At 33.4% G+C, this 15,386-nt stretch overlaps 1 protein-coding gene across 1 annotated transcript; it reads right to left on the minus strand.

Moving 5' to 3' along the window:
* Nucleotides 1-59: 59 nt before the first annotated feature.
* LOC146168371 (serine/threonine-protein phosphatase 5-like) lies at nucleotides 60-11,720 on the minus strand. The gene is made up of 12 exons (XM_083380351.1): nucleotides 11,450-11,720; nucleotides 8,792-8,961; nucleotides 8,525-8,596; nucleotides 5,953-6,100; nucleotides 5,264-5,372; nucleotides 4,213-4,291; nucleotides 3,741-3,839; nucleotides 2,474-2,579; nucleotides 2,192-2,334; nucleotides 1,679-1,921; nucleotides 1,213-1,359; nucleotides 60-716 (listed from the first exon to the last, which is right to left on the minus strand). The coding sequence occupies exons 1-12, from the start codon at nucleotides 11,562-11,564 to the stop codon at nucleotides 651-653; spliced, it is 1,497 nt and encodes a 498-aa protein (XP_083236477.1). The 5' UTR covers nucleotides 11,565-11,720; the 3' UTR covers nucleotides 60-650.
* Between the last annotated feature and the right edge of the window lie 3,666 nt (nucleotides 11,721-15,386).

Genomic DNA, 15,386 nt, shown 5'->3' on the forward strand with positions numbered 1-15,386 from the left:
AACCATCTGAGCTTGTACACTGGTGCACTTCTGTTCAGCCAAACGTGAGTATTACCAAACAGATTTTTTTAATTTTTATTTGTAACATTTTTTTAGTCATATGAAACATAAATTAAACACGACCTTACAAAAATAGTATCAAATGAAACTTGATAAAATTTTAATGAGCTAAGATGACATTAGAAAAACGTAAAAGGATTCTTAAGGTTTTATTTTGCGTAAGTTTATCTTAAGGTTTAAATCATAAAACAAATCTTTTCCAGACACATTTTAGCATTAATTTTCAGATTGGAATTACCAATATCATTTACAGTTTTACACCAAGTCAATTGGATTTATCTTCTAGAGATGTAAAGAGAAGCATATATGCCAACATGGGAAATACTAAAATTCTGATGGCAATTAAATAAAATAGGTTTACCCAATACGAAACTTACCAACAAAAAAATAAACCGGTATGGAATAAAAAAACAAACGGCGCACAAATTCGATACAGGCATTACTGAAACAGCTCAGTGTCCACAGAGTGCAACACACGTAATGTGATACAAACTTAGCAAACAAACCGATTTGTTGTAACTCATCGAAAAGCATTCACTACCCGGCACTAGATCCGGTCGTGCAAACCAAATTTTAACCTGCAGTGAAGTTTAAAACATTCCCGGCATTCTCATGAATGAATTCGCATAGGCCATTGGCTGTACATCAGGGTGTTTCTGCAATGTACAAAACAAAATACGGTTAGGCCCATTTTTGGCTGATCTTATTGGTATCTAAATATTAAGGCTTTTGCAGTGAATTTCTAACCTGATTGTAAAAATTACTGTCCTTCAAAATACATAAGCAGATGGACCACCACAGAACTAACGATATAAGACTCGACTTGCTTTATAGGGGCGTTTGTTACGTTTTTAATGTCACGCAAAATTTTAGGACACGTTTTTGGGACGTCCTAACACTTTCAACTACTGAAATTAGATAAGCGGAAATGGCTAGTTGTCTAGTCCAGGTATGCCTCACGATTAGTAACTAATAGGACTGATGACAGTGGACATGATCTGTTTTAAAACTATAAAAAATATCACGGATTATATGCTTAATTTCAAACAGTCGAAAAAAATCTTCCTGTATATAGAAATCTCAGGTAGTATTAAGGTTGCGAAGAATGCAATGCTTTAAGATAGAAAGTAAACACACATTTAATATACTTACAACAGCTTCAAACTGGGTGAAGTTGGGTTTAAGGTCTGGAGGTCGTAGAGTTATAAAAGCACCTTTATTACCCATCTGATCACAGTAATTAGGAGCAGAGAAAATCGTCACACATTTGCCATTATGTTGCACTTCATAGCCTTCTTGCTATTAAAAAAAACACACACAAGGTTAACTTATCAGTTATCAGCAATCTAAGTAAAAAAATATAAAATTAAAAGAGTGTTATCCAATATACAGTAACAAAATACACAAGCCTATAGAATTCTAAACATTGTATTAGTTACAGTTCACCAAAATAATTTCACCAACTTTTTTAATTATCACCATTTTCCAGTAACAACTAAATTTTAGTTAAGATTTAGCTTCTATAAACATATAAGGTAGAACCAATAGTTTTCAAAAGAAAAGAACAACATGATCTTTACAATGGAAAACAAGCCAGATTTATTTCTCTGTCACTAACCTTGACTTCATGACTTCGAATGATATATTCAAGGCCATTGTCTTGCAAGAATTGCTGTGTTATATCAGGACCAAACTGGCTACTGACTCCTCGCTTACTTGCACCCCGCCCCCTTATAATTTGAGGGTCAGCCCAAAGAAGATCACACATTTTACCACTTTCAGGTGGTTGGTGATTTCGTTCAATCTCACGAAGGTCATTCAGAGTCACTCCATCTTCTCCACACAAGCCACCATGCATTACCTAACAGTAAAGGTGAAGATCATTAGGCTCGCTAAAAAGATGAGTTTGGCTTTAAAAAGTCAAACATTCCCTTATTAATGTAAACAAAGTATAAATTACCAGTTTTAAAAAAATAACAAAAGTTTAAACATGGGACCCAATAAACAAGTATGATTAAATATAACTACAATAGCGAAAACAAAACCGGAAAAATATCTAACAAAAGTAGTATAAAAATATTAAGTATAAAACTATACGTTTAACGAAACATTCAAAAATATATAAACTCACCAGCACTTTTCCATTTATGCAATACGCCAGAGGTAGCCAGTTAAATACTTCACTAAATAATGACATCATGTTGCCACCGTATTTCTCCTTAACTTCACCCTCAAAACCATACATTTGGTTCATATTATCTGTCTCATGATTTCCTGAATGATGAAAATGTCACAGTCAATAATCACATTGGCAGTTTTTGCTAATTTTTTTTCCTATTAACATTAACAACATAGATCTATATATTAGGCCTTGCCAAAAGTTAATCATGTATTTTGTAATATAAAACCTTACCTCGTATAAGATGAAAATGATTAGGATAAAGGACTTTGAAACCAAACAGTATTAAAATGACTTCAACTGACCATGATCCTCGGTCAACAAAATCACCATTGAATAGCTACAAATAAATAATAAATAATTTATTTATTATGTATTGTATAACCTGTGATAAAATATTAACAATAAGCTCCACTAATTGAAATAGGGGTTATAACTATTTTATAACACAGTATTATTAATACCTGTTAGATCAGCGGTTCTTAACCGGGGGACGACGAGCAATTTTTAGGGGGGGCGCGAACCCTACTTCAATATTTAATTTTTTTGCAGTGATTTAATTTGTACAAACTCTGTGTTTTTGTCAATTTTAACATTGAAACTGCAAAAAATTTTTCCGCTTAGCGCGAATCTTCAACTTTTAAATTTTGTGGACTTTTTAGCACAAAGTCTCTTAGTCTCGAGTACCATTGCATGTTTTCTGTATAATACTAATACACATGTCATCGAAGGTATAACGGCCCTATTGAAATTGCAATTTTGATAACTTATAGATAAACGATAAAAGTTATACGTGCGGCCAGCAGTGCACTTCACTATTTTCATCTTGTCTCAGTGATATTTAATTCAAAAATGCCAATTGCTTTTCGTGGGTGGGGTACAAGGCATAGGAAAATGACCAAAGGGGGCGTGGATAAAAGAATAACAGCAAATTTCGTATTGCATTTACAAAAGTTAAAAAATCACAATTCACATTAGGAATGCCTTGTCAGCATTTAAAATATTTAATTTAACATATTCAGGGTTGCCACACAGTTATGTCTAAAAAAATTCAAAGCCATTCAAAAACCTTTAATATATATATTTTTTAGTATTTCATAGACCTAAAATTTGATAGCTTGACCTTTTGTTTATATAATTTAACAGTAAAAATGCCATGGTCAACACAATAAAAAATACTTATGAAGCTGTTTTTTTTAACTGAACTTTATAACGCATAACTTTAAGCTGCAAATAAAATATTAATTTTTTTACGACTCTTTGACAAACATAGGATTTTTAAACTTTGCAATACACAAATCAATTTCAAGATTTATAAAGATTAAAATACTTTATGGCAATCCTGATATTGTAAATTATTTAGGTACTATCTTCAAAACATAAGTAATATAGAAAAGTTAATAAATTTGGTATTTGTTAGCTTTAAAGACATCCGGTGGTAAAACTTTTAGAAAAAAAAAAACAATATTACAATTAATTACCATAAATTATGATTACTTACATAGGGATTTTCTTTTGATGGTAAATTATTTAAGTCAAAAATATTGCAGAGATCAAAGTACTGACCATGGATGTCCCCACAAACAGTTAGCTTTTCATCCTATAACACAGAAACTTGATAGTAATATAAATACTTTTCTATGGTAATCAAGCAAATGTTTGGAAATTTTTATTTTACTTTCACAGGTATAAATATTCAAATATTTAATGTTTTAAGATTTGCTAACATACACTCAATTGAATAAAACAGTTTTCCTCAATTATTTTGGAATGTTTAATACAACACTGCGATCGTTCAACAGTCAAATAATCTGCCACAAAGACTAGAAGTTACTACTGAGTACTGCATTATGATACTTAAAAGCGGATATCATTTTAAATACTATATGTTTGGGAAGTGTTGTATTAAACCATTTTAAACAATATCTACAGATTGCACATAAAAGAATAAATAACTCATAATAAACTTTTACCTCCTTAATTGTGATGTCAACCAAGCTAGCAAGCTGACAAAGAATTTTTCTTGCTTCAAGAATTATTTGAAGTGCAAATCTAAAGAAACAAACCAAGGGTTATATACTTTATATAATATTTTATTATTTTTAGACCAAATTTTTTATAGCTACTGAGAAATTAAATAGTGTCAAAAATAATTTTCCTATTAAACAACTTTAAAATAGTACACTATTTCAGTAATTTATTGTTTAAATGTGCTGTTGCATCTCAAATATTTAATGGTATAGGAAATAGAAATGTTTATGTCATTCTTAACTAGTAAGCGATTGTTAATAATTAATTTTAATGTATTATATTTCAAAAATTACATAAATATGTTTGTAGAGTCGATTACAAAAACAAATTAAACAGTATGATTATGCCTCTCTTCAGGAGGTTGTGTTAGCTAAGTAGATGGATCCACAAGACCTACTTGACATGTGTCAAGATACAACAGCAAAAAAACAATTGAACGTGAACCATACAAAAGTTTTATTTAAAAACTATTTCCATTTGCTGACATATGTCATCAACTTGTAACAGTACAACTATTTTTGCAATCACATATCTTAAAACATACTATGTATGCACTACTTTTCACTCAAAAAAATATATAATTCAAATTATCACATTGGAAGGAAAAGTGTACATAATTAAACTATAATCAATTTAACTGTGTATAAATACTAGGATTAATTTATTCGGCAATTATTTTCAACAATGCACAACTGATGTGTTCTTAATCTTTATCAAATCAATATATATTACAAACTTTCGTTTAAACTTTGTTAAGTAAGCAACTTGTAACAATAATGAATAAAATTAAATTTGAACAACAACATCAAATTACAAATAAAACACAAACCTAAGAATTGGCACCTTGCTTAACCATAAGTGGCAAGCCTACCTGTTACAAATGTGCTACACTAAGCACGAAAAACTTGCTGCATTTGAAGTGTGAATAATATTGCTCACTATTTATTCATGGAAAAAAAACTCATTGAATAAAAATCATGTATTTATTTTTACTTTTTGTGTAATTTCTTTTGATCTTTGAAACTTTGAAGTAGGTTTTTCATAAAGTCAGCAGTAATTCCATCATCAGGAATAACAAGGCCCTCATAAGTTGACTCAACAGCTGTAAAATACCAATATTAAAGGGAGTTTGAATTGCTGACCCCTTAATATAGTAAGAATTCAACAAACACTGATATGTGTAAAGTTCCATTCTTGCCTAATTGTTAATTCTAAACTAAATAGCATTAAATTCTGCATCTATACGCAAACTATACATCCCCAAACTAGAGCCATTTTTTGATTTTCATTGATACTGCAAAAGTTGTAGCTTTCTTCATTTTTTTACAAACACGTTTGCTTGGTAAATAATAAGCATTACCGAGATGTGATGGGTATGTGTAATAATTTTAATGATTAAGCTACGTTTCCTAGGTCATATTCCTAGGCAATTAATAATATTTATAAAAGCAGGTTTTGAAAGATTTAATATAGGATGTTGTTTTAAAGTTTTTCTGCGATATTTTTCTGCATGTCACCATTCTAGGTAGTTACCTACAATAAAACAAAATCACACAGGAGCAATAATTTGTATAGTATGTAGAGTAAGGTAATTTATCTAAATAGTCTGGTCCCAATAATCAAACTAACATTAAAAAATTAATTTATAAAATATTTACTCTAATAAAACAGTTTTAACATACAAATGGTATCTAAATTGATTGTTTCCCACACTGGCTTTTTCTGGTCATCAAATGCAATGGCTTTTTCAAAAGCTTTTTGTTTCACAATCTTGCTGCATTCTGTGTATTTTAATCTGGCATCTTGATCACTGGGACGCACTTTTACCACCTTTAAAGATGAAAGTTACTATAAAAGTAAATGTGAATGACATACAAAATGATTGCTTTAAAAAAGTAAAATATGTTCTATGTTAATTAACAGGATTATAGATATGATAAAAAAATTAGATGGATATTCTTCGGAGAAATAAGCTAAATATCATTCACACAATTTTTGAAAATAATTATTTTTAACAGCTGAAACACAGAGATTTTGTACATAAATGTGGTTTCTAACTGACGCTCTCACAAGGTTTAAAAGCAAGAGGTCCCATTTATTATTGGTTGCCATGCTTTTTCGGAAATGGCAACTTGACAATGCCTTTTGAAATTTAATAAAATTTAATGCCTATTATAAAATGGTATAGTTGAAAAAAAATTTGCCAAACAGTCAAGAATAACAATTATGTAGGATTATACATGCCCATTCGCGTATCCAGGGGGAGGGGGGGAGGAATCGGACCCCCCCCCCCCTTTTCGGAAGTGACATTAACGTTTTTTGTTTGTTTTTGTCAGGGTTTACCTCACCGTCCAAAGCTGCGTGTTTTTTCTCAGTGTAATTGGGTCACATGTCATGCTAATGCGAAACCAAAATCAAGCGCAAAACGCTTTTTTCGTTTCTTGTTTGGTCGACCGTAAACGTAGGATATTTTTTCTCTTTCGCCTTTCGTTATTTATTCGGGTTGGCTGATCAACAAGTGTGTGTTTGACAATTAATAACAATCAATCAAGCGGTCTCTGTAATTCATTGGGCCCGCTGCCTTTTCGACAAAGTATACACGAGTCCATTTTAAATACTTTTTGACTATTTTAACTATGTATGTGTGAAAAAATTTTCGCGCTTCACGTGAATGTTCTTTTTACCTTTTGGTGCAGTCTATTGAACTAGATTAGCGCTTCTCTACCGTTGCGCCTTGGAAGGCTGCCAAGTGCGTCGCGGACAAACGGAAAACGTATTTAAAAATATTGGAAATATATTTTTCAAGTTTTCTTTTCTTTTTATTTTTGGCAATGTAATAAAAACTAGCAAGAAGTTTTTAAAAATGCCGTTTTCCCCCAAAAAAAACGCGCTTGCATAACTCGCCAGGTGTGCACTCAGTTGAAAAGGTTAAAAACACTGAACTAGATTAACTATTGAAGTGGCGTTTTTGCAGATGTTGTGCTAATCAAATCACACCGTGGAAAAGCGATCTTCGTTTAATATTTCAGGTGCGAAAGATGTGCTTTTAATTTAGCGTAGTATTAAAATTTGCATGTAATTCCTGTAATAAGCCGATCAACCCCGTAAAACTCTAATCTAACATCTTGCAAATTGGCATTTAACTCTAATCTACCATCTTGCAAATTGGCAATCAGCCCGTAAATCGATTTACCAAAATCGATCTCATATATTTCACAGACTTGTATTTTTTTTTTAAGTTAACGATTGCCCACTAAGCGGTGTCGCAGCTGGCGCCTGGCAGGAGTGTCGGCGATGCACATGTGACGGTGTGTTTTGCGTCTAAAAGTTTGCTTTTGCTGGAAGTTAATTGGCTGTTTCTGATGATTTTTTATTATTTATGACGTCATTACGATCGCTGTTTTATGACGTCATGTCTGTGACTATTTTATGACGTCATTGAACTTCAGACGGAAAATCGGGGAATTCCCGGAGTTGAAAATTCGGGACCCCCCCTTTCTGGATTTCTGGATACGCCCCTGTACATGCCATCAAATTTCCGTAGTGTAATTTTGTCTAACCATCACAGACAAACAAAAACTTGCCTGACTTGTAACACCATGTTGAATTTATATTTGAAGTTAATGATTTTTATTGCAAGCCTTGTATTGGCCGGGGCCACTAGAAAACACTAGGGAGATGTAAGATTTAAACTCATGGCCTTTACTATTGCAGGACAATCAATCCAAAGACATGGGTTTGCAAGCTCAGCGATATTGTATGAAAGCAATAACACAGTTCTCACTAAGCTTGTATCTCCCAAAATGTCGAACTTGCCAACAAAGGCTTGTTGGTTGACTGATTTAGTAGGTGTTGTTATAACATAGAGCCTATATGGATAGACAGGGCGCTACTTGCATTTATGTTCCATTTTAACAAAAAGTGTTTGCTTAGGATGCACAGCACAACGTGGCGTAGTAATAGTAAAATGCATCTCCTGATTTTGTTGCCTACCTTCTGTCATATTGCCGACAAATATAACATACTAGGAACACACCATTTCTCCAAGCAAAAAGTTAATTTAATTTATTACTGTTCCATATAGATTATATATAAAATGCAGATTGCCTATTTTGAGGAGTTTATTGTTTTGGAATTAGAGAACAGATGTGTGCGTGTTACACCTTTCTAACATACCTAAATGAAAAAACTTACAAATGCTAGAGAATTAAAAAGCAAACATTACAATATGTTATGTTCAATATTATTACTTACTGCTTCAAAGTCTCTTAAAGCAAGCTTAAATTTTCCAAGAGTCATATATGCCGAAGCTCTCCGGTAGTATCCCTGGGACAAAGCAGTACTGAGTTAACCACGAGTTTAAATCCTGTTTTGGCAAACAAGTGCAATCTGATGATCTTTGTACTTACTTTTTGGGATCAATTTAATAATGATACCTTTAGATACATCACAAATATAGACAATTTAAATTAAAAAAATATAAGTTATCTAATCATTAAAAGGTGTTTAAATAAAAAATACCTTAATATATTTTCTATCAGCGGTAATTGCTTTAGTTGCATCTTCCAATGCATAGCCATAATTTTCTAGTCGCAAATGAGCAAAGCTTCGGTTAGCAAAATAAACAGCTGATTGTGGGTATAAGGAAATCGCCTCTGTGTACAATCGTATTGCTTCTTCATAGTTCTTATCTGCAAAGAATATTTTTAAATCCTTGTCTATACACATGTCTGTTAATAAAAAAATACTGCCAAAATTTAAACACAGTTTATTGCATGAAATAAAGCCTTTTAACCCGAATTTTGAACAATTTTTGTCTTACCTATTCTAACTAGCTTTATTAGTGCAGGTATACCCTATTGTTTGAAAAAGTAAATGTTTTCAGCTTTTATTTAGTCACTAACTTGATGTTAAAAAAAATCCCCTGTATTTACTTGTCACAGAATACAGACTGGGTAAGGTTGTCTAAAAAGACCATAACATCTGAGAGGAACATGATTTCGAGGGGTAATAACCAGGGCTGCGGAGTAGGTTAAAAATAATTTGAGTCAGACTCCGGCCAAATGTGTGATTTCGTCAAGTCCTGAGTCCGGCTGCGACTCTACAGCCTGTATTTTACTCAGTTATGTAACTAAATTATCGTTGATTTTCAGCAATTCACTTATAGAGATGTCATATAATTTGTCCACCTGCGTCCTGCAACATATGGTTGGAAAATATCCACCATATGCTCTTCCGCCTACAGTAACAGTTGACGGCAAGACCAGTTATTATTAAATTTGGTAATGCACATGTCCACGTCGGACCCATTTCACATGGGCTCTAGTGCCGAGTCGGAGTCCGCAGCCATGGTAATAACACCATAATGGTGACACCTTAAGAAAATCAAAAGTTCCAAATAAATACAACTGCCAGTAAAGTATTGAAAGGTGACAACCAGGGCTGGGAAGCCGCATTTTCGATGGAGCCAGACCTTAAGCTATTGTTATTCTGTTTGTGAAACCAGAGTTACAGCAATGAGCAATTTGAATTATTTTTGTGAATCTGACACCCAAGGCTAGGGGTGTTCAAAGTAGAATATCGGATCCTTGGATTCAAATCAAATTTTGCTGTTTATATAGGGTGATTGGAACCGATATAAATTCAATCCAAATTGTGCTTTTCAGTGGGCCATGTGGGCCGTATTTGGACTGACCCGTGTTTAGACTTTGGACTTGATAGTGGTAAAAAACGCTGACTTTGTTTGTATGTTAACGTTTCGCGTTGGTGCAAAGACATGTATCACCCTTTGTTGTCATTGCGGTTGAGACACAGACAGAGTTGTAGGTTTCATAATAAAGTTGAGTTTGTGTTGTAGTTTTGTTAAAGTTTTTATTAAAATTATAGACTTCACAGGTCAGAAGAATTAATTCCAACAACAAGCAGACAAATCAGATTACCCCCATATGTTCACCCCGAATTCACACCCTAATCAAAGCAATAAACTTACCAAACTAAAAACAAATGTAATTGTTGGAGATTTACAACCAATAAACCTTGTAGCAGGGGAGCATTTTAACATTTTGATAAGAGAGCTGGCTCCTGGTTATGAGTTGCCCAAAAGAGCCACCTTTACCAGAAGGATAACTGATATGTTTTTGTTTTTTTTATTTTGCAATAATATTTAATTATTTCAAATATAATGTTGTCCTTTAAATTGTTGTGTTGTCATACAGATGACAAATATTCATAAATAGTTCAAATTCCTCAACATATTACATAAGGATTCAATATTCTGGATTTGTTATTCTAGATTCGAAACGTACTATTCTAGAATACCTTGGGATTCTACTTTAAACATCCCTACCCAAGGCATTTTTATTTTAAGGTTGGAGCTGGAGCCATGTTTAAAGTTTGTAGATGTGTTGGGCAAGCTATACAAAAAAGCCTTGGTTTAAAATAATACAAGATTGGATGATTCTTGTTTAAATTTTTTTGAAAGCTTTGGTGCATGCATGTTGATATATAATTGTTTGTTATTGTTCTTTGTCACACTGTTAATAATAATAAGTAAAAAAGGTCTACCCTTTTTTTATTTTTATAGTCAGCTAGATGCAATATAATCTTAAAAGGAAAAGGTCACTCCATGACACCAGAAGTTTAAAAACTCACAAAAATAAAACCTATTTTCACAATTTACTAAACCTATGTGCACTCAAATTTCTTAAGAATAATCTTGAGTGTCCACCTATTAGAAGCAGACTGGGGAGCCATTGTTTGGTGGTTCAGGAGCAGTCTGCATTGTGTAACCCAGTGGTTCTCAACCGGGGTGCCGACATCGTTGGGTGCCATTTCTAATGCTCAAGGTGCCACGCGATATTTTAGAAGCTTTAACAATCTGATTTTTCCTCACCTCTTACAACTTTTTGTGTAAGATTATAGAGTGGAATAAATCCAATTATAACTTCCTTCGTTGGTTAGAGGGGAAGTGTGTTGTTCTAGTTCCGTTTATTACGACATTCTAGTAAATTACCTACGGAGAAATCTTATAGGGGTGCCACAATCTATTTATTTTTTCAGGGGTGCCGCTAGCCATAAAAGGCTGAGAAGCACTTTTGTAATCTGTGGTAGGTGCACATCTGAGAGTTGTTAAAGCATTTTGTGTGCTTTCTAATTCATGTTGTAACTTAGTTAATATACCTTTAAAACATTTGTTGGCCTGCTCTTTTACTTTTTCTGCACCATCCTTGTTGAAATCATCTTTCTGCAGCCCATTTTCTACAGGAGGATCCACACACGTTCCGTCCTCCATCATATAATTCACACAACTGTTGCCTTTATATAACCTTGGACTATATTTTTCGAATGGCAGCAGAAAAATTCAATCCTTGGCAAAGATCTTTGTTATCTGATTCTGTTTTATGCCTTAAAACAAAATCTTTATTTTCTTCTTTAACCAAAATCAAACCGTTTGCACATCCAAAGATTTTTGTTAATACATCAAATAACCAAGTATAAAAAATACATACTTATTCGTGTCAAAATTTAATGTGTTCGTCCTGCTTATAAAGGTACTATATAATAGTATCCAAATGACAATATTCCACGTATTAAATAAAATTTTGCCTTTTAGTTTGTTGAAATACTTATTTTTGACTTTATTTTTTGCGTCAGGCAACTAACTATTCCTACTTTTACACCTTTCGTAAGTATACGTACATCACGCTTATTCTATTTAAATCCCATAAGACCATTGATATATTTCGAATAAACTATAGCAGTGTTTATCAGGGGGGCGCCGAGTCTTAAGGGGCGCAAGCTCTAGCACGGGCATAACTCTCTAGCTAGGTATTGCAAATCCAAAGTGTCACTATTATTTAATTTGCCAGTTTACTTAAATTATTATAACTGTAAACGTTTTGTAGCACATTTTTCTGACACCTGCTTTGACTTGCCAGTATGGATGTTTAAAGTGCAATATTGGATTCTTTCCATTTGTTTTATCGCGTAAAGTAATGCTTAATTGAACGTACGCGAGTGGCAACTTAGGTCAAAGGCCTGTCGAAACAATTACTGTGCTGCTTTATACGCAGCCATGAAGTGTGGCGTCAGCGTTTTTTCGGACGACTTGCCGATATCCTTCGTCTAATCATTAAGTGTCCGGCTAATGTTGTTGTGTGAGCAACTAACGTGTAATGCCAGGTGCAACTGTAGGGGTCGTATTATTATTTGTTGTTATTTAATGACGTGGACCAATCGCAGACCTGCCACCATACACATTGCTCAGGCGATGTGTAAAAGCCGTTTGCATTAAGCCAAACGAAACTTAACGAAACCGATCTTAACTAAACCAACTGAACGTAACTGGAACTGAACTGGACAACCAACCCAACTAAAATAATGGACAGACGTTATTATGCTGGACTGTTAGTACTGTGCAGTGTGCGTGGACCTTACGCTATTCCTGTAAGTTGATTGCCGGTCTGATATTATTCAATAAACACAGATACGTTTAATACCTTGCTGTGGCTAAGCTGTTGGAACATGCAACCTTCAATCAACCTTTAACAAATGGAGTCGGACTCAAATCTAAGCAGAAACCAGCATCAGTCTTTCAGCTAATTCAATTTAGCCTTGCACAACGATGTCGCAATTTCCTTAACGGGCGTTTAGCTGCAAAAAAACTTTACATTTTAAAATGCATAAAGTACCTACCTTGCAGGCTTATCTTTGGTAAATTTTAGTTTTTCAGCGAGGTTACGTACAGTCTAAGTACAAAACAGAGCCGGATTTAAAAATACTTTGGCGGAGTCCTAAAACAAGCTTTGTAAAGCCCCTTTTCCATCTATTTTATGTGAGATAAAAAATGAAGACACGAACTTTTTTTAACTAATTCAATTAAATAAACTGGAATTTTTTATAAACTGAAAAGCGACGAACGATAAACATTACTATTTTGTATGTTGTCTAACTAATACGTAATTCAAAAATACCAAATAGTTTTTTTAGGGGGCGCGAAGCGCAGGATAACCACCAAGGAAAGGTTAAGAACTAATAAAGGTTAAGACTTAACTAGAGTAGTATAGCCTACCCGAGAAGAATTTATAAACAGAGTTATTTTACCGATCTTTCACGGAATCAAACATAAATAAACTTAAAATTTTAAAAATAGCTCAACTGAAAGTCGTTTAAATTGAATTTTCTAGCTAAGGGTAGGCTGATTTCAAAAAAAAAATTAAAAATGTTAGCCATTTAGCAATTCTTTCTCAAAACTATAAAAGTAACATTTTTTACTTAGCAAAATTTTTTTAACATAAATTAATTATTTTTCCAGCGGGTGTTGTTAAGAAATATTTTCCTGGGGGTGAGGTTGCTGGGGCTAGGTCCTTTTTGTGTGTGGTGAGTAGAAAAATTTAAAAGGATATTATCCGGCGGGTGCTGGGAGATAACGAAGGAGCTAAGCGAGCGCCGTCGCAAACCGGTCACCGTTAGGCAATTTTTATTCTCAAGGGTTTTTTTTCACGTATGACGCAATTTGATGCCGGTATTATTGCTTGCATATTACGCAAGTCTAAACAATTGCCGATACAACTTAAAGTTTAACGTTTGTTAGTAATTCTAGATCGATAAATGTCGCAGGTTTTCAGCATTAGGCCTACAAATCAAATTGAAGTCATAACACACTGATTGCCTTAATAGAAAAAAGTTTTAACATTTCCAACTTAAGACTTATATGTTTAAAAACTTTTTGATGTCCGTTATACCGCGCACAATTTACGCAAAATTTCGCATTTAATGCGGCGGTTTTAATACTAACCAATTTTCAGTTTCAATCGAGATTTTACTTATGTTGGACGCAACATGGTACAGGGATTACGTCTCTGCTTAAAGGGTTTACGTTTTTGAGTGGTTACAAAATTGCTTTTTGGTTACATACTTTGTCGCATTGTATGAAAAAAACTGTGTAAAGATAGCAATTTAATCGCACAAGACGAGGAATTGAATTTGTTTCTTTAAAAATTGCTTTTTGGTTACATACTTTTTTGTACTGTACAAAAAACTTTAATGGCAATTACCTGCGTGTAAATAAAAATAAAATTAGGTATATTGCCTTTATTTAAATTAATTACTTTTAGGTTTAAGAACTTCTTGAAGTATATGTTACCGCGCCAAATTTAGGTAGAGTTCGCAAAACATCGCATTTAATGCGCCGCTTTTAATCGTAACCAATTTTCAGTTTTAAACGAGATTTTACTTACGTTGGAGGCAGTATATGACACCAGGATTGCGTATTTGCTGAATATCACGCCATGCGAACAATGGCTGCTATACAACTTAAGGTTTTACGTTAGTGAATGGTTCCCTATCGATATATGTCACTGGTTTTCGTTACGTAAAATATGTTTGACGTTCTTAGCCGTTGGGTATTTAATCGTTTCAATGCAAATAAGCAAACATTATTTGCAATTTTGTTTCAACAAAATGTAAAATTTTTGTTTGCGAAGACGAACAATTAGATGTTCCAGAGTCACGCAGATAAATGCGATAATTTATTAACACGCCATCTGATTAAATGCTGCTTCCACACAGGCTAAAGAATGTAACTCCTTTTGTGGGGAATCATTTAGTTAACCCATTTCGGGTACAATAAGCAAAAAATAGTCAAGGTACGACCAACATATATGCTGTATATAACAATTAACGGTTGTGGAAATCAAAATGTTTTATTTAGAAAAAATTAAAATGTTTACGACGTTACACACTATTTAGCACACAAGCCAGGATATTACGCTATCCGTAACATTAGTTTTAAGCAACATGGTAAATTACCTTTTCAAATCATCGGCAATAACACGCGGCTCAAACAAATGACGCAAAGTACAATATAATATGTAATAGTTCTAAGAGGCCAGCTTGATGGAATCCTACATTTTGTTGTAGGATTCCAACTTATGCTTGAGAATGATTTGGTCCAGGAATACGAATTTGTCATGTACACAGCGCCTCTGCCAACATGTACGGCGTAATATTGTTGCTGTTTTCACAAGGGCCGCATCCTACTTTATTTATTGAACGTATTTACCCGACTCATTTTATTCACAATACAGAACATTACTTTCGGTTACAATTTAAATTA

The sequence above is a fragment of the Ascidiella aspersa genome, chromosome 1 (genome assembly GCF_963924565.1).
Source record: "Ascidiella aspersa chromosome 1, kaAscAspe10.2, whole genome shotgun sequence".
NCBI lineage: Eukaryota > Metazoa > Chordata > Ascidiacea > Phlebobranchia > Ascidiidae > Ascidiella > Ascidiella aspersa.

What these genes read in the sequence shown, in the direction of transcription:
- LOC146168371 (XM_083380351.1), bottom strand. Translation starts at nt 11,564, where the DNA reads ATGATGGAGGACGGAACGTGTGTGGATCCTCCTGTAGAAAATGGGCTG. An exon ending in GGCCAACAAATGTTTTAAAG is followed by an intron (nt 8,962 to 11,449) that starts GTATATTAACTA and finishes TATTCTTTGCAG; the next exon opens with ATAAGAACTATGAAGAAGCA. An exon ending in TTCGAAGTCATGAAGTCAAG is followed by an intron (nt 1,360 to 1,678) that starts GTTAGTGACAGA and finishes TTTTTTTAATAG; the next exon opens with CAAGAAGGCTATGAAGTGCA.